General features: G+C 40.3%; 1 protein-coding gene and 3 long non-coding RNA genes across 20 annotated transcripts in view; 3 read left to right on the forward strand and 1 right to left on the reverse strand.

Moving 5' to 3' along the window:
- Positions 1 to 4,170, forward strand: part of LOC308578680 (zinc finger protein 618-like) — a 32,862-nt gene extending 28,692 nt beyond the window's left edge. Inside the window, exons 11-13 of the mRNA XM_081179153.1 lie at positions 12 to 30; positions 2,296 to 3,981; positions 4,071 to 4,170. Of these exons, the coding sequence (XP_081035279.1) occupies positions 12 to 30; positions 2,296 to 3,980 (1,704 nt within the window). The 3' untranslated portion in view covers position 3,981; positions 4,071 to 4,170. The remainder of the gene's footprint in view (positions 1 to 11; positions 31 to 2,295; positions 3,982 to 4,070) is intronic.
- Positions 4,171 to 4,217: 47 nt separating this feature from the next.
- LOC308579131 lies at positions 4,218 to 5,667 on the forward strand. 2 transcript variants are annotated; one of them, XR_014004311.1, is made up of 5 exons: positions 4,218 to 4,262; positions 4,533 to 4,786; positions 5,185 to 5,212; positions 5,386 to 5,412; positions 5,574 to 5,667. It is a non-coding gene; the product is annotated as an uncharacterized lncRNA (long non-coding RNA). The 2 variants fall into 2 exon arrangements; XR_014004312.1 differs by lacking the exon at positions 4,218 to 4,262 and having other exon boundaries at positions 4,460 to 4,786.
- A 783-nt stretch (positions 5,668 to 6,450) lies between these two features.
- On the reverse strand, positions 6,451 to 8,726 carry LOC308579174. 16 transcript variants are annotated; one of them, XR_014004333.1, is made up of 6 exons: positions 8,614 to 8,726; positions 8,358 to 8,496; positions 8,101 to 8,278; positions 7,751 to 8,018; positions 7,629 to 7,684; positions 6,451 to 6,552 (listed from the first exon to the last, which is right to left on the reverse strand). It is a non-coding gene; the product is annotated as an uncharacterized lncRNA (long non-coding RNA). The 16 variants fall into 16 exon arrangements; XR_014004339.1 differs by having other exon boundaries at positions 6,534 to 6,552; positions 7,629 to 7,876; positions 7,946 to 8,018; XR_014004342.1 differs by adding an exon at positions 8,020 to 8,037 and having other exon boundaries at positions 6,534 to 6,552; positions 7,629 to 7,846; positions 8,094 to 8,278.
- Positions 8,503 to 11,295, forward strand: LOC308579176. The gene is made up of 6 exons (XR_014004350.1): positions 8,503 to 8,576; positions 8,747 to 9,117; positions 9,531 to 10,461; positions 10,812 to 10,983; positions 11,047 to 11,166; positions 11,215 to 11,295. It is a non-coding gene; the product is annotated as an uncharacterized lncRNA (long non-coding RNA).
- Positions 11,296 to 25,000: the final 13,705 nt, after the last annotated feature.

Consider the following 25,000-nt stretch of genomic DNA (forward strand, 5'->3'; position numbering starts at 1 on the left):
CGCCGGCGACCCAAGACGCCCAAAACAACGGTGAGTCCCGGGTTCGAATCCCGATTCCCATGATCCAGTGGGGTTTGGGACTACAACTCCCATGATCCTTAGCTAACAGGGCCAGTGGGTTTGGGGACTACAGTTCCCATGATCCTTAGCTAATAGGGCCGGTGGGTTTGGGGACTACAGTTCCCATGATCCATTGCTAACAGGGCTGGTTGGTTTGGGGACTACAGTTCCCATGATCCTTAGCTAATAGGGCCAGTGGGTTTGGGGACTACAGTTCCCATGATCCTTAGCTAATAGGGCCAGTGGGTTTGGGGACTACAACTCCCATGATCCATTGCTAACAGGGCTGGTTGGTTTTGGGACTACAATTCCCATGATCCTTAGCTAACAGGGCCAGTGGGTTTGGGGACTACAACTCCCATGATCCTTAGCTAACAGGGCCGGTGGGTTTGGGGACTACAGTTCCCATGATCCTTAGCTAACAGGGCCAGTGGGTTTGGGGACTACAGTTCCCATGATCCTTAGCTAATAGGGCCAGTGGGTTTGGGGACTACAACTCCCATGATCCTTAGCTAACAGGGCCAGTGGGTTTGGGGACTACAGTTCCCATGATCCATTGCTAACAGGGCTGGTTGGTTTGGGGACTACAATTCCCATGATCCAGTAGGTTTGGGGACTACAATTCCCATGAGCCAGCGCGTTTTGAGGCTACAATTCCCATGATCCAGTGGGTTTGGGGACTACAATTCCCATGACTACAATTCCCATGAGCCAGCGGGTTTTGAGGCTACAATTCCCATGAGCCAGTGGGGTTTGGGGACTACAATTCCCATGAGCCAGTGGGGTTTGGGGACTACAATTCCCATAACCCCACCGTCTCCTGGGAGTTATAGTTCCCGAACCCATTCCCCCTCTTAGCTAAGGCTCATGGGAGTTATAGTTCCCTCTGGGAGTTCTAGTTCCTTCTGGGAGTTCTAGTTCCCTAACCCCTGTAGCTCATGGGAATTGTAGTCCCAAAACCCACTGCCTTATGGGAATTATAGTCTAACAACCCACTCCTTAGCTAAGGCTCATGGGAGTTATAGTTCCCTCTGGGAGTTCTAGTTCCTTCTGGGAGTTCTAGTTCCCTAACCCCTGTAGCTCATGGGAATTGTAGTCCCAAAACCCACTGTCTCATGGGAATTACAGTCCAACAACCCACTCCTTAGCTAAGGCTCATGGGAATTGTAGTTCCCTCTGGGAGTTCTAGTTCCCTCTGGGAGTTCTAGTTCCCTAACACCTATAGCTCATGGGAATTGTAGTCCCAAAACCCACTGCCTCATGGGAATTGTAGTCCCCAAACCCACTCCTTAGCTAAGGCTCATGGGAGTTATAGTTCCCTCTGGGAGTTCTAGTTCCTTCTGGGAGTTCTAGTTCCCTAACCCCTGTAGCTCATGGGAATTGTAGTCCCAAAACCCACTGTCTCATGGGAATTACAGTCCAACAACCCACTCCTTAGCTAAGGCTCATGGGAGTTATAGTTCCCTCTGGGAGTTCTAGTTCCCTCTGGGAGTTCTAGTTCCCTAACCCCTATAGCTCATGGGAATTGTAGTCCCAAAACCCACTGCCTTATGGGAATTATAGTCCCCAAACCCACTCCTTAGCTAAGGCTCATGGGAGTTATAGTTCCCTCTGGGAATTATATTTCCTTCTGGGAGTTCTAGTTCCCTAACCCCTGTAGCTCATGGGAATTGTAGTCCGAAAACCCACTGCCTCATGGGAATTATAGTCCCCAAACCCTCTCCACCTCTTAGCTAAGGCTCATGTGAGTTGTAGTTCCTTCTGGGAGTTATAGTTCCTTCTGGGAGTTATAGTTCCTGGACCCACTGGGAATTGTAGTCCCGAAACCCACTCCCCCTCTTAGGTAAGGCTCATGGGAGTTATAGTTCCTGCCGGGAGTTATAGTTCCCGCCGGGAGTTATAGTTCCCTAACCCTTTCTGTGCACTCATGGGAATTGTAGTACCAAACCCCACTGTCTCCTGGGAATTGTAATCCCAAAATCCCACTCTCCTGGGAGTTATAGTTCCCTTACTCCTATAGCTAAGGCTCATGGGAATTGTAGTTTCCTCTGGGAGTTCTAGTTCCCTCTGGGAGTTATAGTTCCCTCTAGGAGTTCTAGTTCCCTCTGGGAGTTATAGTTCCTTCTGGGAATTATAGTTCCCGAACCCATTCTCCCTCTTAGCTAAGGCTCATGGGAGTTGTAGTCTCCTCTGGGAATTATAGTTTTCTAACCCTCTCCCTTCTCTCCCCCCCAGCGCTACAAATCCCAGACAAGGAGCGCCAGGCGCTGGCCGAGCGCCTCCTCCGATTGGCCTGCGCCGAGCCCGCCCTCCTCCCTGCCCTCGCCGGCGCCGAGTTCCAGAAACTGGCGCAAACCCTCGTCGACAGCGGCGCCCGGCACGGCGCCTACCCCGTCGCCGACACCCTCGGGAACCTTAGCGCGCTGGCGCTCCAGCACCTGCCCCGCATGTACAACCAGGCGAAGGTCAAGGTCACCTGCGCGCTGGGCGCCGCGCGCGGCATCGGCGTCACCTGCCACGCGCACCCGGCCGGCGGCCATGTTTTGTCGGCGCACCGCGTCGAGACCGGGCGCCTGCGCTCCTACGTCCTGGCGGTCCGGGACGCCGGCGCCTCAGAACCCGTCCACCTCTGGGCGCAGAACGTCCTCTCCGAGTTTGTGGCGCCCGAGACCCGCGCCGCGTATGTGAGTGATAGCGCGGCGGCGCCCGGTTTCGGGAGAGGAGGACTGAGCCTGCGCTGCGCCGGGTGCGCACTGAACGCCGCCGTCGCCGGCGTGCTCAGCCAGCGGGCGCTGCAGGCGCGCGGCATGCCGGAAGTAGCGGAGTTATTGGCAACCTGCGTGGATCTGGTTGGGAGTTGTAGCGCCGAGGTTGGGAGTCGTAGCGCCGGAGCGGCGCCGCCATGTTGGGACTCGCCGGCCGACGCGCTGCTGGCGGCGCACGAGCGGCAGGAAGGTGGCCACCTTGGGAGTCGTAGCGCCGCCAACGCAACTGGGAGTTATGGCGCAGGAGCAACGGAAGTTGGCAACCTTGGGAGTCGTAGCGCCGCCAACCCAACTGGGAGTTATAGCGCAGAAGCTGGCGCCAAACCCGGGAGTCGCGGCGCCGCCAACGCAACTGGGAGTTATAGCACAGGAGCAACGCGGGAAGCCGGTGGCCATCTTGGGAGTCGTAGCGCCGCCAGCCCGGCTGGGAGTTATAGCGCAGGAGCGACGCGGGAAGCTGGCGCCAAACTCGGGAGTGGAGCGGCGGAAGGTGGCAACCTCAACCGGGCGCTGCTGGGAAACCTAGCGGCGTTACTGGCGCCCGTCAAGCAGGCGGTGGCCGAACTGGGCGCCGAGGGGCGCCCGACGCTACAACTCGTGTTGCCAACTTACGTGCGCCTGGAAAAGCTCTTCACCTCCAAGGCGGGCGACGCCGGAGTGGTGAGCAAACTCTGCCACCTCTTTTTGGAGGCCCTGAAGGAGAACTTCAAGCTGCACCCGGCGCACAAGGCGGCCATGTTGCTGGACCCGCGCCAGAAGCTGCGCCCGGCGCCAACTTACCAGCACGAAGAGATCATCGCCAACGTATGCCAGTTGTTAGAACTGGCCGACGAGCCCGAACTCGAACCCGGCGCCGCGAAAAAAGTGCGGCTGGCGGGAGACGTAGCGCCGCCGGGCGCCGAGGAAGCGGAGGTCTACGCCTATTTGCAGGAGGCGAATGCAGCGGCGCCAACTGATCTGTTTCAGTACTGGGCAAGCGCCGCCTCGCACCCGCGCCTGGCCAGGTTGGCGCTGTGGCTGCTGGCGGTGCCGGCGGTGGGCGCCCGGGCCGGGTGCGCCCGCTTGTGCGAACAGGCGCTGGGGATCCGGCGCCGGAGGGTGTTGGGGGCGGAGGACGCCAACAAGCTGCTGTTTCTGAAGGCGAACATGGCGTGAGGTGGGAATTGTAGCGCCGGGTTGCGGGTTCGAATGGGGAGATGGTGGGAAACGTAGCGCCAGGTTGCGGGTTGGAAGGGGTGGGAGAAGGTGGGAAATGTAGCGTGGCGCCAGGTTGCGGGTTCAAATGCGGGTGGAAAGGGTTGCGGGTTCGAATGGGGAGAGGTTGGGAAACGTAGCGTGGCGCCGGGTTGCGGGTTCGAATGGGGAGTGAGATTGGGAAACGTAGCGTTTGCTGTTCCTGAAGGCAAACATGGCGTGAATTGGGAAACGTAGGGCCAGGTTGTGGGTTTGAATGGGGAGAGGGCGGGAAACGTAGCGCGGCACCGGGTTGCGGTTTGGAATGGGGAGTGAGAGGGCGGGAAACGTAGCGTGGCGCCAGGTTGCGGGTTCGAATGCGGGTGGAAATGGTTGCGGGTTCGAATCGGGAGAAGGTGGGAAACGTAGCGTGCCGGGTTGTGGGTTCGAATGCGGTGTGAGAGCAGGAAACGTAGCGTCAGGTTGTGGGTTCGAATGGGGTGTGAGAAGGTGGGAAACGTAGCATGGCGTCAGGTTGCCGGTTCGATTGGGGCTGGAAAGGGTTGTGGGTTTGAATGTAATGTGAGAGGATGGGAAACGTAGCGCGGCGCCGGGTTGCGGGTTGGAATGGGGCTGGAAAGGGTTGTGGGTTCGAATGGGGTGTGAGAGGTTGGGAAACGTAGCGCCAGGTTGCGGGTTCGAATGGGGTGTGAGAGGTTGGGAAACGTAGCGCCAGGTTGCGGGTTCGAATGGGGTGTGAGAAGGTGGGAAACGTAGCGTGGCGCCGGGTTGTGGGTTTCAAATGGTGTGTGAGAAGGTGGGAAACGTAGCATGGCGTCAGGTTGCGGGTTCAAATAGGGCTGGAAAGGGTTGTGGGTTCGAATGGGGTGTGAGAAGGTGGGAAATGTAGCACGGCGCCGGGTTGCGGGTTCGAATGGGGAAGGAGAAGGTGGGAAACGTAGCGCTGGGTTGCGGGTTTGAATGCTGTGTGAGAGGTTGGGAAACGTAGCGCCAGGTTTCCGGTTCGAATGGGGCTGGAAAGGGTTGCGGGTTCGAATGGGGAGAGGTTGGGAAACGTAGCGTGGCGCCGGGTTGCGGGTTCGAATGGGGAGTGAGAGGTTGGGAAATGTAGCGCGGCGCCGGGTTGCGGGTTCGAATGGAGAGAGGTTGGGAAACGTAGCGCCAGGTTGCGGGTTCGAATGGGGCTGGAAAGGGTTGCGGGTTCGAATGGGGAGGTGGGAAACGTAGCATGGCACCGGGTTGCGGGTTCGAATGTGATGTGAGAGGGTGGGAAATGTAGCATGGCGCCAGGTTGTGGGTTTGAATGGGGCTGGAAAGGGTTGTGGGTTTGAATGGGGAGAATGTGGGAAACGTAGCATGGCGCCAGGTTGTGGGTTCGAATGGGGTGTGAGAGGTTGGGAAACGTAGCACCAGGTTGCGGGTTCGAATCAGGAGGTGGGAAACGTAGCGCGGTGCCAGGTTGGAATGGGGCTGGAAAGGGTTGTGGGTTCAAATGGGGTGTGAGAAGGTGGGAAACATAGCACGGTGCCGGGTTGCGGGTTCGAATGGAGAGAGGTTGGGAAACATAGCGCGGAGCCGGGTTGCGGGTTCGAATGGGGAATGAGAGGTTGGGAAACGTAGCGTGGTGCCGGGTTGCGGGTTCGAATGGGGCTGGAAAGGGTTATGGGTTGGAATGTGGTGTGAGAGGTTGGGAAACGTAGCGCGGTGCCGGGTTGCGGGTTCGAATGGGGCTGGAAAGGGTTGTGGGTTCGAATGGAGAGAAGGTGGGAAACGTAGCGCGGCGCCTGGTTGGAAAGGGGGCTGCAAAGGGTTTCGGGTTCGAATGGGGAGAGGTTGGGAAACATAGCGCGGCGCCAGGTTGTGGGTTTGAATGGGGAGAGCTTGGGAAACGTAGCGCCAGGTTGTGGGTTTGAGTGGGGCTGGAAAGGGTTGTGGGTTCGAATGTGATGTGAGAGGTTGGGAAATGTAGCGCGGCGCCGGGTTGCGGGTTCAAATGTGGGTGGAGAGGGTGGGAGTTGTAGCACGGCGCCTGGTCTGGGGTGTATATAAGTGTATAGGGGGAATGGGGAGGGAGGGCAGGGATGAATTGGGGTGGGAACTCAATTCAGATCCGGACTTGAACCCGGGGCCGGAGCGGAACTGAGAGGAGCTGAATTTGAATTTGGGGAGAGGGCAGAATTCGGATCAGGACTGAACTCAGACCTGAACTCGAACCCGAACTTGGGGCTGAACTTGAACTTGGGGTTGGACCCGAATTCGGGGCCGAAGCAGAACTTTGAGGCTGCACTCGAACTCGGATCTGAACTCAAATTCGGGGGTTGGACAGACTTGAACCCGGGGCCGAAGCAGAACTCTGAACTGAAGCAGGAACTTGAATTCGAACTCGGGGCTGAATTCGAACTCGGGGTCGAACCCGGATTCTGAACTTGGATGAAATTCGAACCCGAACTTGGGGCTGAACTCAAACTCAGGGCTGAACCAAAATTCAGATTCGAAGTCGGAGCTGAACTTGAACCCAGACCTGAACTCGGATCTGAACTCAAACTCGGGGTTGAACCCGGATTTGGAACTGAACTCGAACCAGAACTCGAACCCAAAGTCAGATCTGAACCCCAATTCGGGACCGAACTTGAACTCAGACCTGAACTCGAACTTGGGGCCGAAGCGAAACTTGGATCTGAACTCAAACTCAGACCAGACTTGAACCCGGAGCGGAAGTGAGGCTGAACTGGGAGGTGAATTCCAATTCGGGGCGGAGTTGAACCCAGAGCCAAAGCAGACCTGGACTCGGGGTTGAACCCGAATTGGGGGCTGAACTTGAATTTGGATTCAGGGCCGAAACAGAATTCAGACCTGAACTTGGATCTCAACTCAAATGTGGGGTTGAAACTGAATTTGAGACTGAACTTGGGTCTGAACTCAAGTTCAGGGTTGGGGCCAGACTTGAACCCGGGGCCATTGCAGAACTTGGAAGTGAATTGGGGCTGAACTCGAACTCAGATCTGAACTTGGGGCTGAACTCGAACAGAACTCAGACGTGAACTTGGAGAATCTCAACTCAAACGTGGGGTTGAAACTGAATTTGGGACCGAACTTGGATCTGAACTCAAGTTTGGGGGGTGGGTTCAGACTTGAACCCGGGGCCGGAGCAGAACTTGGAAGTGAATTGGGGCTGAACTCAGATCGGAACTCAATCTTGGGCCTGAAAGCGAATTCAGGACCGAACTTGGACCTGAACTCAAATTCGGGGGACTTGAACCCGGGACCGAAGCTGAACTGAGACTTGAATTCGGACCTGGATTCGAACTCGGGGCCAAAAAGGAACTTGCACCTGAACTTGAACTCGGGGGGCGAGCCAGACTTGAACTCAGGTCTGAACTTGAACTCAGATCCAAACTTGAACCAGAACTCAAAGCCAAACTGAACTTAGTTCAACCTGGGCTTGAACCCGAATTCGGGACCTGATTCGAATTCTGATCTGAACTCAGACTCGGGCTTGAACTCAAGTTCGGGACCAAGTTGGGCTTGAACCCGAACTTGAACTTGGGGCTGGACTTGAACTCGGAGCCAAACTGGGACCTGAACTCGGTGCTGAACTCGAATTCAGACCCAAATTCAAACCCAAACTGGCAGCTGAACCCAAACTCTGAACTTGAACTCTGGGTCTGAACTCGAACTCGGGGCTGAAATTGGGTCCGGATTCGAACTCTGAACTCGGGCCGAACTGGGACCTGAACTCGGGGCCGAACTAGAATTCAGACCTGAACTCGGGGCCGAATTGGAATTTAGACCTGAATTCGGGGCCAAATTCAAACCCAAACTGGCAGCTGAACCCAAATTCGAACTCTGAACTCGAACTCAGGGCTGAAATTGGGGCCGGATTCGAACTTGAACTCCGAACTCTGAACTCGGGGCCGAACTGGGACCTGAACTCGGGGGGCCGAACTAGAATTCAGACCTGAACTCAGGTCCAAATTTGAACTCAGACCCAAACTGGGACTCGAACTCTGAACTTGAACTCAGGGCCTGAACTCAAACTCGGGGCTGAAATTGGGGCCAGATTCGAACTTGAACTCTGAACTCTGAACTCGGGTCCGAACAAGAATTCAGACCTGAACTCGGGTCTGAATTTGAACTCAGACCTGAACTTGGGGCCAAATTCAAACCCAAACTGGCAGCTGAACCCAAACTCGAACTCTGAACTTGAACTCAGGGCCTGAACTCGAACTCGGGGCTGAAATTGGGGCCGGATTTGAACTCTGAACTCGAACTCTGAAGTCTGGGCCGAACTAGAATTCAGACCTGAACTCTGGTCCAAATTTGAACTCAGACCCGAACTGGAACCCAAACTCGAACTCTGAACTTGAACTCAGGGTCTGAACTCGACCCGGGGCTGAAATTGGGGTCGGATTTGAACTTGAACTCTGAACTCGGGGCCGAACTGGGACCTGAACTCGGGGCCGAACTAGAATTCAGACTTGAACTCGGGGCCAAATTCAAACCCAAACTGGCAGCTGAACCCAAACTTGAACTCTGAACTTGATCTCAGGCCCTGAAGTCGAACTCGGGGCTGAAATTTGGGCCGGATTTGAACTCTGAACTCGGGTCCGAATTTGAACTCAGACCTGAACTCGGGGCCAAATTCAAACCCAAACTGGCAGCCGAACCGAAACTCGAACTCTGAACTTGAACTGAAGCTTTGAACTCTGAACTCGGGGCTGAACCAGGCAGCTGGGCCCTGCCCAACTTCCTGTCCTGGGGAGCAGGAAGGGGCGGAGCTTCCTTGGCCCCGCTTCCTGTCAAGATGGAAGTAATACAGGGACTACAATTCCCATCATGACCCGCCATTGGCCCTGTTAGCGAAGGATCATGGGAGTCGGAGTCCCCAAACCAACCAGCCCCTGTTAGCTAAGCATCATGGGAGTTGGAGTCCGAAAGCCCAGTGGCTCATGGGAGTTGTAGTACCAACATCCACTGGATCATGGGAGTTGGAGTCCTAAAATTGATTGCTCCCATTAGCAAAGGATCATGGGAGTTGGAGTCCGAAAGCCCAGTGGCTCATGGGAGTTGTAGTACCAACATCCACTGGATCATGGGAGTTGGAGTCCTGTTAGCGAAGGATCATGGGAGTTGGAGTCCCCAAACCAATCAGCCCTTAGCTAAGGATCATGGGAGTTGGAGTCCTGTTAGCGAAGGATCATGGGAGTTGGAGTCTGAAGGCCCAGTGGCTCATGGGAATTGTAGTACCAACATCCACTGGATCATGGGAGTTGGAGTCCGAAAGCCCAGTGGCTCATGGGAATTGTAGTACCAACATCCACTGGATCATGGGAGTTGGAGTCCCCAAACTGATCAGCCGTTAGCTAAGCATCATGGGAGTTGGAGTCCCGAAACCCACTGCATCATGGGAGTTGGAGTCTGTCAGCAAAGGATCATGGGAGTTGGAGTCCCAAAGCCCAGTGGCTCATGGGAATTGTAGTACCAACATCGACTGGCTCATGGGATTTGGAGTCCCTAAACCGATCAGCCCTGTTAGCTAAGGATCATGGGAGTCGGAGTCCCAAAATTAACTGCACCCATTAGCTAAGGATTATGGGAGTTGTAGTACCAAAACCAACCAGCCCTCTTAGGTAAGCATCATGGGAGTTGGAGTCCGAAAGCCCAGTGGCTCATGGGAATTGTAGTACCAACATCCACTGACTCATGGGAGTTGGAGTCCTGTTAGCAATGGATCATGGGAGTTGGAGTCCCAAAATCCACTGGCCCTGTTAGCAATGGATCATGGGAGTTGGAGTCCCCAAAGCCCACTGCATCATGGGAGTTGGAGTCCTAAAATTGACTGTTCCCATTAGCAAAGGATCATGGGAGTTGGAGTCCCAGATCCCAGTGGCTCATGGGAATTGTAGTACCAACATCCACTGGATCATGGGAGTTGGAGTCCGAAGTCCCAGTGGCTCATGGGAATTGTAGTACCAACATCCACTGGCTCATGGGATTTGGAGTCCCTAAACCGATCAGCCCTGTTAGCTAAGGATCATGGGAGTCGGAGTCCCAAAATTAACTGCACCCATTAGCTAAGGATTATGGGAGTTGTAGTACCAAAACCAACCAGCCCTCTTAGGTAAGCATCATGGGAGTTGGAGTGCCAAAGCCCACTGCATCATGGGAGTTGGAGTCCTGTTAGCTAAGGATCATGGGAGTTGGAGTCCCAAAATCCACTGGCCCTGTTAGCAAAGGATCATGGGAGTTGGAGTGCCAAAGCCCACTGCATCATGGGAGTTGGAGTCCTGTTAGCTAAGGATCATGGGAGTTGGAGTCCCAAGAGGAATCAGGCCTGGTAGCTAAGGATAATGGGAGTTGGAGTCCCCAAAGCCCACTGCATCTTGGGAGTTGGAGTCCTAAAATTGACTGCTGCCATTAGCAAAGGATCATGGGAGTTGGAGTCCCAAAGCCCAGTGGCTCATGGGAGTTATAGTCCCAAAACTCCACTGGATCATGGGAGTTGGAGTCCCCAAACCCGGTGGCCCTGTTAGCAAAACTTCATGGGAGTTGGGAGTCCCAAAGCCCAGTGGCTCATGGGAATTGTAGTACCAACACCCACTGGCTCATGGGAGTTGGAGTCCCCAAACCGACCAGCCCTGTTAGCTAAGCATCATGGGAGTTGGAGTCCCAAAAGGAATCAGGCCTGTTAGCAAAGGATCATGGGAGTTGGAGTCCCCAATGCGCACTGGATCATGGGAGTTGGAGTCCCAAAACCCTGTGGTCCCTAGCTAAGGATCATGGGAGTTGGAGTCCCAAAACTGATCGGCCCGGTTAGCTAAGACTCATGGGAGTTGGAGTCCCAAAGCCCACTGGCTCATGGGAGTTGGAGTCCCCAAACCAACCAGCCCAGTTAGCAATGGATCATGGGAGTTGGAGTCCCGAAAGGAATCAGGCCTGTTAGCTAAGGATCATGGGAGTTGGAGTCTGTTAGCTAAGACTCATGGGAGTCGGAGTCCCCGAACCCACTGGCTCATGGGAGTTGGAGTTGCAAAGCCCACTGGCTCATGGGAGTTGGAGTCCCGAAACCATCTAGCCCTGTTAGCTAAGGATCATGGGAGTTGGAGTCCGCAAACCCCACTGGCCCTGTTAGCTAAGGATCATGGGAGTTGTAGTCCCAAAACCAACCAGCCCTGTTAGCAGTGGGTGATGGGAGTTGGGAGTCCCAAAGCCCACTGGCTCATGGGAATTGTAGTCCCAAAACCCCACTGGCTCATGGGAATTGTAGTCCCAAAACATCCAGCACTGTTAGCAATGGATCATGGGAGTTGGAGTCCCCGAACCCACTGGATCATGGGAATTGTAGTACCAAAACCCACTGGCCCTGTTAGCTAAGGATCATGGGAGTTGGAGTCCCGAAACCATCCAGCCCTGTTAGCAATGGATCATGGGAGTTGGAGTCCCAAAGCCCACTGGCTCATGGGAGTTGGAGTCCTGTTAGCTAAGGATCATGGGAGTTGGAGTCCCCAAACCCTCTGGCCCTGTTAGCAATGGATCATGGGAGTTGGAGTCCCGAAACCAACCAGCCCCGTTAGCAATGGATCATGGGAGTTGGAGTCCCAAAGCCCAGTGACTCATGGGAATTGTAGTACCAACATCCACTGGATCATGGGAGTTGGAGTGCCAAAGCCCCATTGGCTGATGGGATTTGTAGTCCCGAAACATCCAGATAATTCAGATAATCATTTTGAGAGAAATGGGAATGAACCAAATTCCAGGGCGGATTATTATTATTATTATTATTATTATTATTATTATTATTATTATTATTATTATTACTCGGTCCAACTCCCTTTTATTCCATTTATTCCGCTTTTCCGGGACTCCAATCTCTTGCTTCGAAAGGGAGAAAATAAGGAATAAGAAGATAATAAAATCGCCGCCCCGAGTGCGAATTTTCTGCTCTTTCCCCGAAAAATAATTAAAAGAATAAAGAATAAAATTGGTGCCCCGGGTGCGAATTTTTTGTTCTTCCCCCGAAAAATAATTGAAATAATAATTGAAAAAATAAGAAAATTGCCGCCCCGAGTGCGAATTTTCTGTTCCTACCCTGAGAAAGAATAAAGGAATAAAACGATTAAAATAGTAAAACGATTAAAATAAGAAAATTGCCGCCCCGAGTGCAAATTTTCTGTTCTTTCCCCGGAAAATAATTCAAATAAGAAAGCAATTAAAATAAGAAAATTGCCGCCCCAAGTGCGAATTTTCTGTTCCTACCCTGAAAAATAATTGAAATAATAATAAAAAATTAAGAAAATCGCCGCCCCGAGTGCGAATTTTCGGTTCTTCCCCCCCAAAATAATTAAAAGAATAAAACGATTAAAATAATAAAATGATTAAAATAAAATCGCCGCCCCGAGTTTGAATTTTCTGTTCCTACCCTGAAAAAGAATTAAAAGAATAAAACGATTAAAAGAATAAAATGATTAAAATAAAATCGCCGCCCCGAGTTCGAATTTCCGGTTCTTCCCCCGAAAAATATTAAAACAATAAAAATAATTTTAAAAGAATAATAAAATCAAGTGTCCCAATTTTCTTACCCTGAAAAAGAATAAAATAATAAAACGGTGAAAAGAACAAAATGATTGGAATAAAAGCGCCGCCCCGAATGCGAATCTTCTCTTTTGACCCCGAAAAAGAATAAAACTAAACTGTAAATAGAATAAAATAAAAATAAGAAGGAATAAAATGGTGTGAATTTTGCGGGGTTTCGGGGAAAGAAATTGCCGCGAAAATCGGATTTAAATCAGAATATTTACTGGGTGGGTGGGAGGGAAAGGGAAGGAAAAAATCCATATTTTTGAGGCCGGAGATGTTTTTTTCTACTGTCTGAGGGATATTTTTCTGGAAATATTCTGAGTTTGGGTCTTAATTTATACTTTTGTAGCAACACACTATTTTTATATGAATATTAATTCCACGTCGTCGCGAAGGGAGGGTGGGAAAAAAGGCAGAAAAAAGCAGAATATTGTACTGTATTTAAAGCATAAAAAATGGAAAATGTTATCTACTGTCACGCTTGCTGTGTGTGAATAAACCGAGACTCGAACTCGTCTCCTGTGTGTCATTTCGTCTCGTTTATTATTATTATTATTAATATTATTATATATAATATTCAAATATATTCAAATCCATTAATAATAATAACAATAATAATAATAATATTCCCTCGGAGCGCCTTCAAATCCATGAATATTATTATTATTAATCAAATATATTCAAATCCATGAATATTATTATTATTACTATTATTCCCTCGGAGGACCTTCAAATCCATTAATAATAATATTATTATTATACCCTCGGAGGGCCTTCAAATCCATGAATATTATATTATTATTATTATTATTATTATTCCCTCGGAGGGCCTTCAAATCTATGAATATAATAATAATAATAATAATAATAATAATAATAATTACACAAGAAATAATAATAATGATAATATTCCCTCGGAGGGCCTTCAAATCTATGAATATTATTATTATTATTATTATTCCCTTGGAGGGCCTTCAAATCCATGAATATTATTATTATTATTATTATTATTATTATTATTATTATTATTATTATTATTATTATTCCCTCGGAGGGCCTTCAAATCTATGAATATTATTATTATTATTATTATTATTATTATTATTATTATTATTATTATTATTATTCCCTTGGAGGGCCTTCAAATCCATGAATATTATTATTATTATTATTATTATTATTATTATTATTATTATTATTATTCCCTCGGAGGGCCTTCAAATCCATGAATATTATTATTATTATTATTATTATTATTATTATTATTATTATTATTCCCTCGGAAGGCCTTCAAATCCAAACACCCGATGACAAAATGGATCTTTTATTGTCATTTAATAGATGGATTAGAAATATATAGATACCTACATACCTACCTACCTACATATACACCAGATAGATAGATACGTCTATAGATACATTGATGATAGATAGATAGATAGATAGATAGATAGATAAGAAATATATACATATACACCAGATAGATACGTCGATAGATAGAGAGATAAGAAATGTATAGATACCTACCTACCTACATACATACATATATATTAGATAGATTATATACCAGATAGATACGTCTATAGATAGATGATAGATAAGAAATATATACATATATACTTCACAGATATGTCCATAGATCGATATATAGATTGATTGATTGATTGATTAACTGATAGATAGATACATAAGAAATGTATGATACATATATACCTACATACATACATACATATATGATAGATAGATAGATAGATAAGAAATGTATAGATACATACATACCTTCATACATACATACATATATGATAGATAGATACATAAGAAATGTATAGATGCATATATACCTACCTACATACATACATATATGATAGATAGATAGATAGATAAGAAATGTATAGATACATCCATACCTACCTACCTACCTACCTACCTACATACATACATACATATATGATAGATACATAAGAAATGTATAGATACATACATACATACATACATACATACATATATGATCAATAGATAAGAAATGTATAGATACATACATACCTACATACATACATATATGATCGATAGATAAGAAATGTATACATACATACATACATACATACATATATGATAGATAGATAGATAAGAAATATATACATATATACTTCACAGATAGATATGTCCATAGATCGATAGATTGATTAATTGATAGATACATAAGAAATGTATAGATACATACATACATTCATACATACATATATGATAGATAGATAGATAGATAGATAGATAGATAGATAGATAAGAAATGTATAGATACATACATACATACATACATACATACATATATGATAAATAGATAGATAGATAAGAAATGTATAGATACATACATACATACATTCATACATACATGATAGATATATAGATAGATAGATAGATAGATAAGAAATGTATAGATACATACATACCTACCTACATACATATATGATAGATAGATAGATAGATAGATAGATAAGAAATATATACATATATACTTCACAGATAGATATGTCCATAGATCGATATATGGATTGATTAATTGATAGATAGATACATAAGAAATGTATAGATACATACATACCTACGTACATACATACATATTAGATAGATAGATAGATAGATAAGAAATATATACATATATACTTCATAGATAGATATGTCTATAGATCGATCGATAGATAGATACATAGGAAATGTATAGGTACATACCTACCTACCTACCTATACACCAGAAAGATACGTCGATAGATAGATAGATAATAAATGTATACATATATACTACATAGATAGATATGTCTATAGATTGATAGATACATAAGAAATGTATAGATACCTACATAGCTACCTACATACATATAGATAGATGATTGATAGATAGAGATAGATAGGTACATCTATAGATTGATAGATACATAAGAAATATAGAGATAGATAGATACCTACATACATACATATATGCTAGATAGATATGTCCATAGATAGATAAGAAATATATACATATATACTACATAGATATGTAGAGAGATGATAGGTACATAAGAAATGTATAGATACCTACCTACCTACATACATATACACCAGATAGATACATCTATAGATAGATAGATAGATAGATAGATAGATAGATAGATAGATAGATAGATAGATAAGAAATATATAGATAGATACCTACCTACATATGTGGCATCTAGTATATGATAGATAGATACGTCTATAGATAGAGATAGATAGATAGATAGATAGATAGATAGATAGATAGATAGATAAGAAATACATAGATACATACCTACATAAATATATACCAGATAGATAGATAGATACGTCGATAGATTGATAGATACATAAGAAATATATACATATATACTACATAGATATGTCTATAGACCAATAAATAAATAGATACATACATAAGAAATGTATAGATACCTACCTACCTACATATACACCAGATAGATACGTCAATAGATAGATAGATAGATAGATAAGAAATGTATAGATACATACATACCTACCTACATGCATATATGATAGATAGATAGATAGATAGATAAGAAATGTATAGATACATACATACCTACCTACATACCTACATACATACATACATACATACATACATATATGATAGATACATACCTACCTACCTACATATACACCAGAAAGATACGTCGATAGATAGATAGATAGATAGATAGATAGATAGATAGATAGATAAGAAATGTATAGATACATACATACCTACCTACATGCATATATGATAGATAGATAGATAAGAAATGTATAGATACATACATACCTACCTACATGCATATATGATAGATAGATAGATAGATAGATAGATAGATAGATAAGAAATGTATAGATACATACATACCTACCTACATGCATATATGATAGATAGATAGATAGATAGATAAGAAATGTATAGATACATACATACCTACCTACATGCATATATGATTGATAGATAGATAGATAGATAAGAAATATATACATATATACTTCATAGATAGATATGTCTATAGATCGATCGATAGATAGATACATAGGAAATGTATAGGTACATACCTACCTACCTACCTATACACCAGAAAGATACGTCGATAGATAGATAGATAATAAATGTATACATATATACTACATAGATAGATATGTCTATAGATTGATAGATACATAAGAAATGTATAGATACCTACATAGCTACCTACATACATATATGATAGATAGATGATTGATAGATAGAGATAGATAGGTACATCTATAGATTGATAGATACATAAGAAATATAGAGATAGAAATATATACATATATACTACATAGATATGTAGAGAGATGATAGGTACATAAGAAATGTATAGATACCTACCTACCTACATACATATACACCAGATAGATACATCTATAGATAGATAGATAGATAGATAGATAGATAGATAGATAGATAGATAGATAAGAAATATATAGATAGATAACTACCTACATATGTGGCATCTAGTATATGATAGATAGATACGTCTATAGATAGAGATAGATAGATAGATAGATAGATAGATAGATAGATAGATAGATAAGAAATACATAGATACATACCTACATAAATATATACCAGATAGATAGATAGATACGTCGATAGATTGATAGATACATAAGAAATATATACATATATACTACATAGATATGTCTATAGACCAATAAATAAATAGATACATACATAAGAAATGTATAGATACCTACCTACCTACATATACACCAGATAGATACGTCAATAGATAGATAGATAGATAGATAGATAGATAGATAGATAGATAGATAGATAAGAAATGTATAGATACATACATACCTACCTACATGCATATATGATAGATAGATAGATAGATGATAGATAGATAGATAGATAAGAAATGTATAGATACATCCATACCTACATACATACATACATATATGATAGATACATACCTACCTACCTACATATACACCAGAAAGATACGTCGATAGATAGATAGATAGATAGATAGATAGATAGATAAGAAATGTATAGATACATACATACCTACCTACATGCATATATGATAGATAGATAGATAGATAGATAAGAAATATATAGATAGATAACTACCTACATATGTGGCATCTAGTATATGATAGATAGATACGTCTATAGATAGAGATAGATAGATAGATAGATAGATAGATAGATAGATAGATAGATAAGAAATACATAGATACATACCTACATAAATATATACCAGATAGATAGATAGATACGTCGATAGATTGATAGATACATAAGAAATATATACATATATACTACATAGATATGTCTATAGACCAATAAATAAATAGATACATACATAAGAAATGTATAGATACCTACCTACCTACATATACACCAGATAGATACGTCAATAGATAGATAGATAGATAGATAAGAAATGTATAGATACATACATACCTACCTACATGCATATATGATAGATGATAGATAGATAGATAGATAGATAGATAGATAGATAGATAGATAGATGATAGATAGATAGATGATAGATAGATAGATAGATAGATAAGAAATGTATAGATACATCCATACCTACATACATACCTACATACATACATACATACATACATATATGATAGATACATACCTACCTACCTACATATACACCAGAAAGATACGTAGATAGATAGATAGATAGATAGATAGATAGATAAGAAATGTATAGATACATACATACCTACCTACATGCATATATGATAGATAGATAGATAGATAGATAGATAGATAGATAGATAGATAAGAAATGTATAGATACATACATACCTACCTACATGCATATATGATAGATAGATAGATAGATAGATAGATAAGAAATGTATAGATACATACATACCTACCTACATGCATATATGATTGATAGATAGATAGATAGATAAGAAATATATACATATATACTTCATAGATAGATATGTCTATAGATCGATCGATAGATAGATACATAGGAAATGTATAGGTACATACCTACCTACCTACCTATACACCAGAAAGATACGTCGATAGATAGATAGATAATAAATGTATACATATATACTACATAGATAGATATGTCTATAGATTGATAGATACATAAGAAATGTATAGATACCTACATAGCTACCTACATACATATATGATAGATAGATGATTGATAGATAGAGATAGATAGGTACATCTATAGATTGATAGATACATAAGAAATATAGAGATAGATAGATACCTACATACATACATATATGCTAGATAGATATGTCCATAGATAGATAAGAAATATATACATATATACTACATAGATATGTAGAGAGATGATAGGTACATAAGAAATGTATAGATACCTACCTACCTACATACATATACACCAGATAGATACATCTATAGATAGATAGATAGATAGATAGATAGATAGATAGATAGATAGATAGATAGATGATAGATAGATAGATAGATAGATAAGAAATATATAGATAGATACCTACCTACATATGTGGCATCTAGTATATGATAGATAGATACGTCTATAGATAGAGATAGATAGATAGATAGATAGATAGATAGATAGATAAGAAATACATAGATACATACCTACATAAATATATACCAGATAGATAGATAGATACGTCGATAGATTGATAGATACATAAGAAATATATACATATATACTACATAGATATGTCTATAGACCAATAAATAAATAGATACATACATAAGAAATGTATAGATACCTACCTACCTACATATACACCAGATAGATACGTCAATAGATAATACATATATACTACATAGAAAGATAAGAAAGATATACATATATACTACATAGATACATAGATAGATCATAGATACATAAGAAATACATACATATATACCAGATAGATAGATACATCGATAGATGATAGATAGATAGATAGATAGATAGATAGATAGATAGATAGATAGACAGATAAGAAATATATACATATACACCAGATAGATATGTCTATAGATAGATAGATAAGAAATGTATAGACACATACATACATACATACATACATACATACATACCTACATACATATATAATAGATAGATGATAGATAGATAGATAGGAAATATATAGATACCTGCCTACCTACATATATACTAGATACATCTATAGATGATAGATAGATAGATAGATAGATAGATAGATAGATACGTCTATAGATAGATAGATAAGAAATATATACATATATACTACATAGATAGATATGTCGATAGATTGATAGATACGTAAGAAATCTTTAGATACCTACATACCTACACACATATATCATAGATAGATGATTGATTGATTGATTGATTGATACACCTATAGATAGATATAGATAGATAGATACGTCGATAGATAGTTTGATGATAGATAGATAAGAAATGTATAGATACCTACCTACCTACATATATAATATATAGATGATAGATAGATAGATAGATGATAGATAGATAGATAGATAGATAGATGATAGATAGATAGATAATAAATATATACTACATAGATATATCTATAGATTGAGAGATACATAAGAAATGTATAGATACCTACCTACCTACATACATATACACCAGATAGATACATCTATAGATAGATAGATAGATAGATAGATAGATAGATAAGAAATATATAGATAGATAACTACCTACATATGTGGCATCTAGTATATGATAGATAGATACGTCTATAGATAGAGATAGATAGATAGATAGATAGATAGATAGATAGATAAGAAATACATAGATACATACCTACATAAATATATACCAGATAGATAGATAGATACGTCGATAGATTGATAGATACATAAGAAATATATACATATATACTACATAGATATGTCTATAGACCAATAAATAAATAGATACATACATAAGAAATGTATAGATACCTACCTACCTACATATACACCAGATAGATACGTCAATAGATAGATAGATAGATAGATAGATAGATAGATAGATAGATAAGAAATGTATAGATACATACATACCTACCTACATGCATATATGATAGATAGATAGATAGATGATAGATAGATAGATAGATAAGAAATGTATAGATACATCCATACCTACATACATACATACATATATGATAGATACATACCTACCTACCTACATATACACCAGAAAGATACGTCGATAGATAGATAGATAGATAGATAGATAGATAGATAAGAAATGTATAGATACATACATACCTACCTACATGCATATATGATAGATAGATAGATAGATAGATAAGAAATATATAGATAGATAACTACCTACATATGTGGCATCTAGTATATGATAGATAGATACGTCTATAGATAGAGATAGATAGATAGATAGATAGATAGATAGATAGATAGATAAGAAATACATAGATACATACCTACATAAATATATACCAGATAGATAGATAGATACGTCGATAGATTGATAGATACATAAGAAATATATACATATATACTACATAGATATGTCTATAGACCAATAAATAAATAGATACATACATAAGAAATGTATAGATACCTACCTACCTACATATACACCAGATAGATACGTCAATAGATAGATAGATAGATAGATAAGAAATGTATAGATACATACATACCTACCTACATGCATATATGATAGATGATAGATAGATAGATAGATAGATAGATAGATAGATGATAGATAGATAGATGATAGATAGATAGATAGATAGATAAGAAATGTATAGATACATCCATACCTACATACATACCTACATACATACATACATACATACATATATGATAGATACATACCTACCTACCTACATATACACCAGAAAGATACGTAGATAGATAGATAGATAGATAGATAGATAGATAGATAGATAGATAAGAAATGTATAGATACATACATACCTACCTACATGCATATATGATAGATAGATAGATAGATAGATAGATAGATAAGAAATGTATAGATACATACATACCTACCTACATGCATATATGATAGATAGATAGATAGATAGATAGATAGATAAGAAATGTATAGATACATACATACCTACCTACATGCATATATGATTGATAGATAGATAGATAGATAAGAAATATATACATATATACTTCATAGATAGATATGTCTATAGATCGATCGATAGATAGATACATAGGAAATGTATAGGTACATACCTACCTACCTACCTATACACCAGAAAGATACGTCGATAGATAGATAGATAATAAATGTATACATATATACTACATAGATAGATATGTCTATAGATTGATAGATACATAAGAAATGTATAGATACCTACATAGCTACCTACATACATATATGATAGATAGATGATTGATAGATAGAGATAGATAGGTACATCTATAGATTGATAGATACATAAGAAATATAGAGATAGATAGATACCTACATACATACATATATGCTAGATAGATATGTCCATAGATAGATAAGAAATATATACATATATACTACATAGATATGTAGAGAGATGATAGGTACATAAGAAATGTATAGATACCTACCTACCTACATACATATACACCAGATAGATACATCTATAGATAGATAGATAGATAGATAGATAGATAGATAGATAGATGATAGATAGATAGATAGATAGATAGATAGATAGATAGATAAGAAATATATAGATAGATAACTACCTACATATGTGGCATCTAGTATATGATAGATAGATACGTCTATAGATAGAGATAGATAGATAGATAGATAGATAGATAGATAAGAAATACATAGATACATACCTACATAAATATATACCAGATAGATAGATAGATACGTCGATAGATTGATAGATACATAAGAAATATATACATATATACTACATAGATATGTCTATAGACCAATAAATAAATAGATACATACATAAGAAATGTATAGATACCTACCTACCTACATATACACCAGATAGATACGTCAATAGATAGATAGATAGATAGATAAGAAATGTATAGATACATACATACCTACCTACATGCATATATGATAGATGATAGATAGATAGATAGATAGATAGATGATAGATAGATAGATGATAGATAGATAGATAGATAGATAAGAAATGTATAGATACATCCATACCTACATACATACCTACATACATACATACATACATACATATATGATAGATACATACCTACCTACCTACATATACACCAGAAAGATACGTAGATAGATAGATAGATAGATAGATAGATAGATAGATAAGAAATGTATAGATACATACATACCTACCTACATGCATATATGATAGATAGATAGATAGATAGATAGATAGATAGATAAGAAATGTATAGATACATACATACCTACCTACATGCATATATGATAGATAGATAGATAGATAGATAGATAAGAAATGTATAGATACATACATACCTACCTACATGCATATATGATTGATAGATAGATAGATAGATAAGAAATATATACATATATACTTCATAGATAGATATGTCTATAGATCGATCGATAGATAGATACATAGGAAATGTATAGGTACATACCTACCTACCTACCTATACACCAGAAAGATACGTCGATAGATAGATAGATAATAAATGTATACATATATACTACATAGATAGATATGTCTATAGATTGATAGATACATAAGAAATGTATAGATACCTACATAGCTACCTACATACATATATGATAGATAGATGATTGATAGATAGAGATAGATAGGTACATCTATAGATTGATAGATACATAAGAAATATAGAGATAGATAGATACCTACATACATACATATATGCTAGATAGATATGTCCATAGATAGATAAGAAATATATACATATATACTACATAGATATGTAGAGAGATGATAGGTACATAAGAAATGTATAGATACCTACCTACCTACATACATATACACCAGATAGATACATCTATAGATAGATAGATAGATAGATAGATAGATAGATAGATAGATAGATAGATGATAGATAGATAGATAGATAGATAAGAAATATATAGATAGATACCTACCTACATATGTGGCATCTAGTATATGATAGATAGATACGTCTATAGATAGAGATAGATAGATAGATAGATAGATAGATAGATAGATAAGAAATACATAGATACATACCTACATAAATATATACCAGATAGATAGATAGATACGTCGATAGATTGATAGATACATAAGAAATATATACATATATACTACATAGATATGTCTATAGACCAATAAATAAATAGATACATACATAAGAAATGTATAGATACCTACCTACCTACATATACACCAGATAGATACGTCAATAGATAATACATATATACTACATAGAAAGATAAGAAAGATATACATATATACTACATAGATACATAGATAGATGATAGATACATAAGAAATACATACATATATACCAGATAGATAGATACATCGATAGATGATAGATAGATAGATAGATAGATAGATAGATAGATAGATAGATAGATAGATAGACAGATAAGAAATATATACATATACACCAGATAGATATGTCTATAGATAGATAGATAAGAAATGTATAGACACATACATACATACATACATACATACATACATACCTACATACATATATAATAGATAGATGATAGATAGATAGATAGGAAATATATAGATACCTGCCTACCTACATATATACTAGATACATCTATAGATGATAGATAGATAGATAGATAGATAGATAGATACGTCTATAGATAGATAGATAAGAAATATATACATATATACTACATAGATAGATATGTCGATAGATTGATAGATACGTAAGAAATCTTTAGATACCTACATACCTACACACATATATCATAGATAGATGATTGATTGATTGATTGATTGATACACCTATAGATAGATATAGATAGATAGATACGTCGATAGATAGTTTGATGATAGATAGATAAGAAATGTATAGATACCTACCTACCTACATATATAATATATAGATGATAGATAGATAGATAGATGATAGATAGATAGATAGATAGATAGATGATAGATAGATAGATAATAAATATATACTACATAGATATATCTATAGATTGAGAGATACATAAGAAATGTATAGATACCTAGATACCTACCTACCTACATATATACTAGATAGATGGATAGATAGATATAGATAGATAAGAAATACATAGATACCTACATACATATATTGCAGATAGATACGTCTATAGATAGATAGATAAGAAATATATACATATATACTACATAGATATGTCTATAGATCGATAGATTGATAGATACGTAAGAAATCTATAGATACATACCTACCTACATACATATATAATAGATAGATTGATTGATAGAGATAGATAGATACATCTATAGATAGATAAGAA

Source organism: Podarcis bocagei (assembly GCF_964188305.1).
Source record: "Podarcis bocagei genome assembly, chromosome: Z".
NCBI lineage: Eukaryota > Metazoa > Chordata > Lepidosauria > Squamata > Lacertidae > Podarcis > Podarcis bocagei.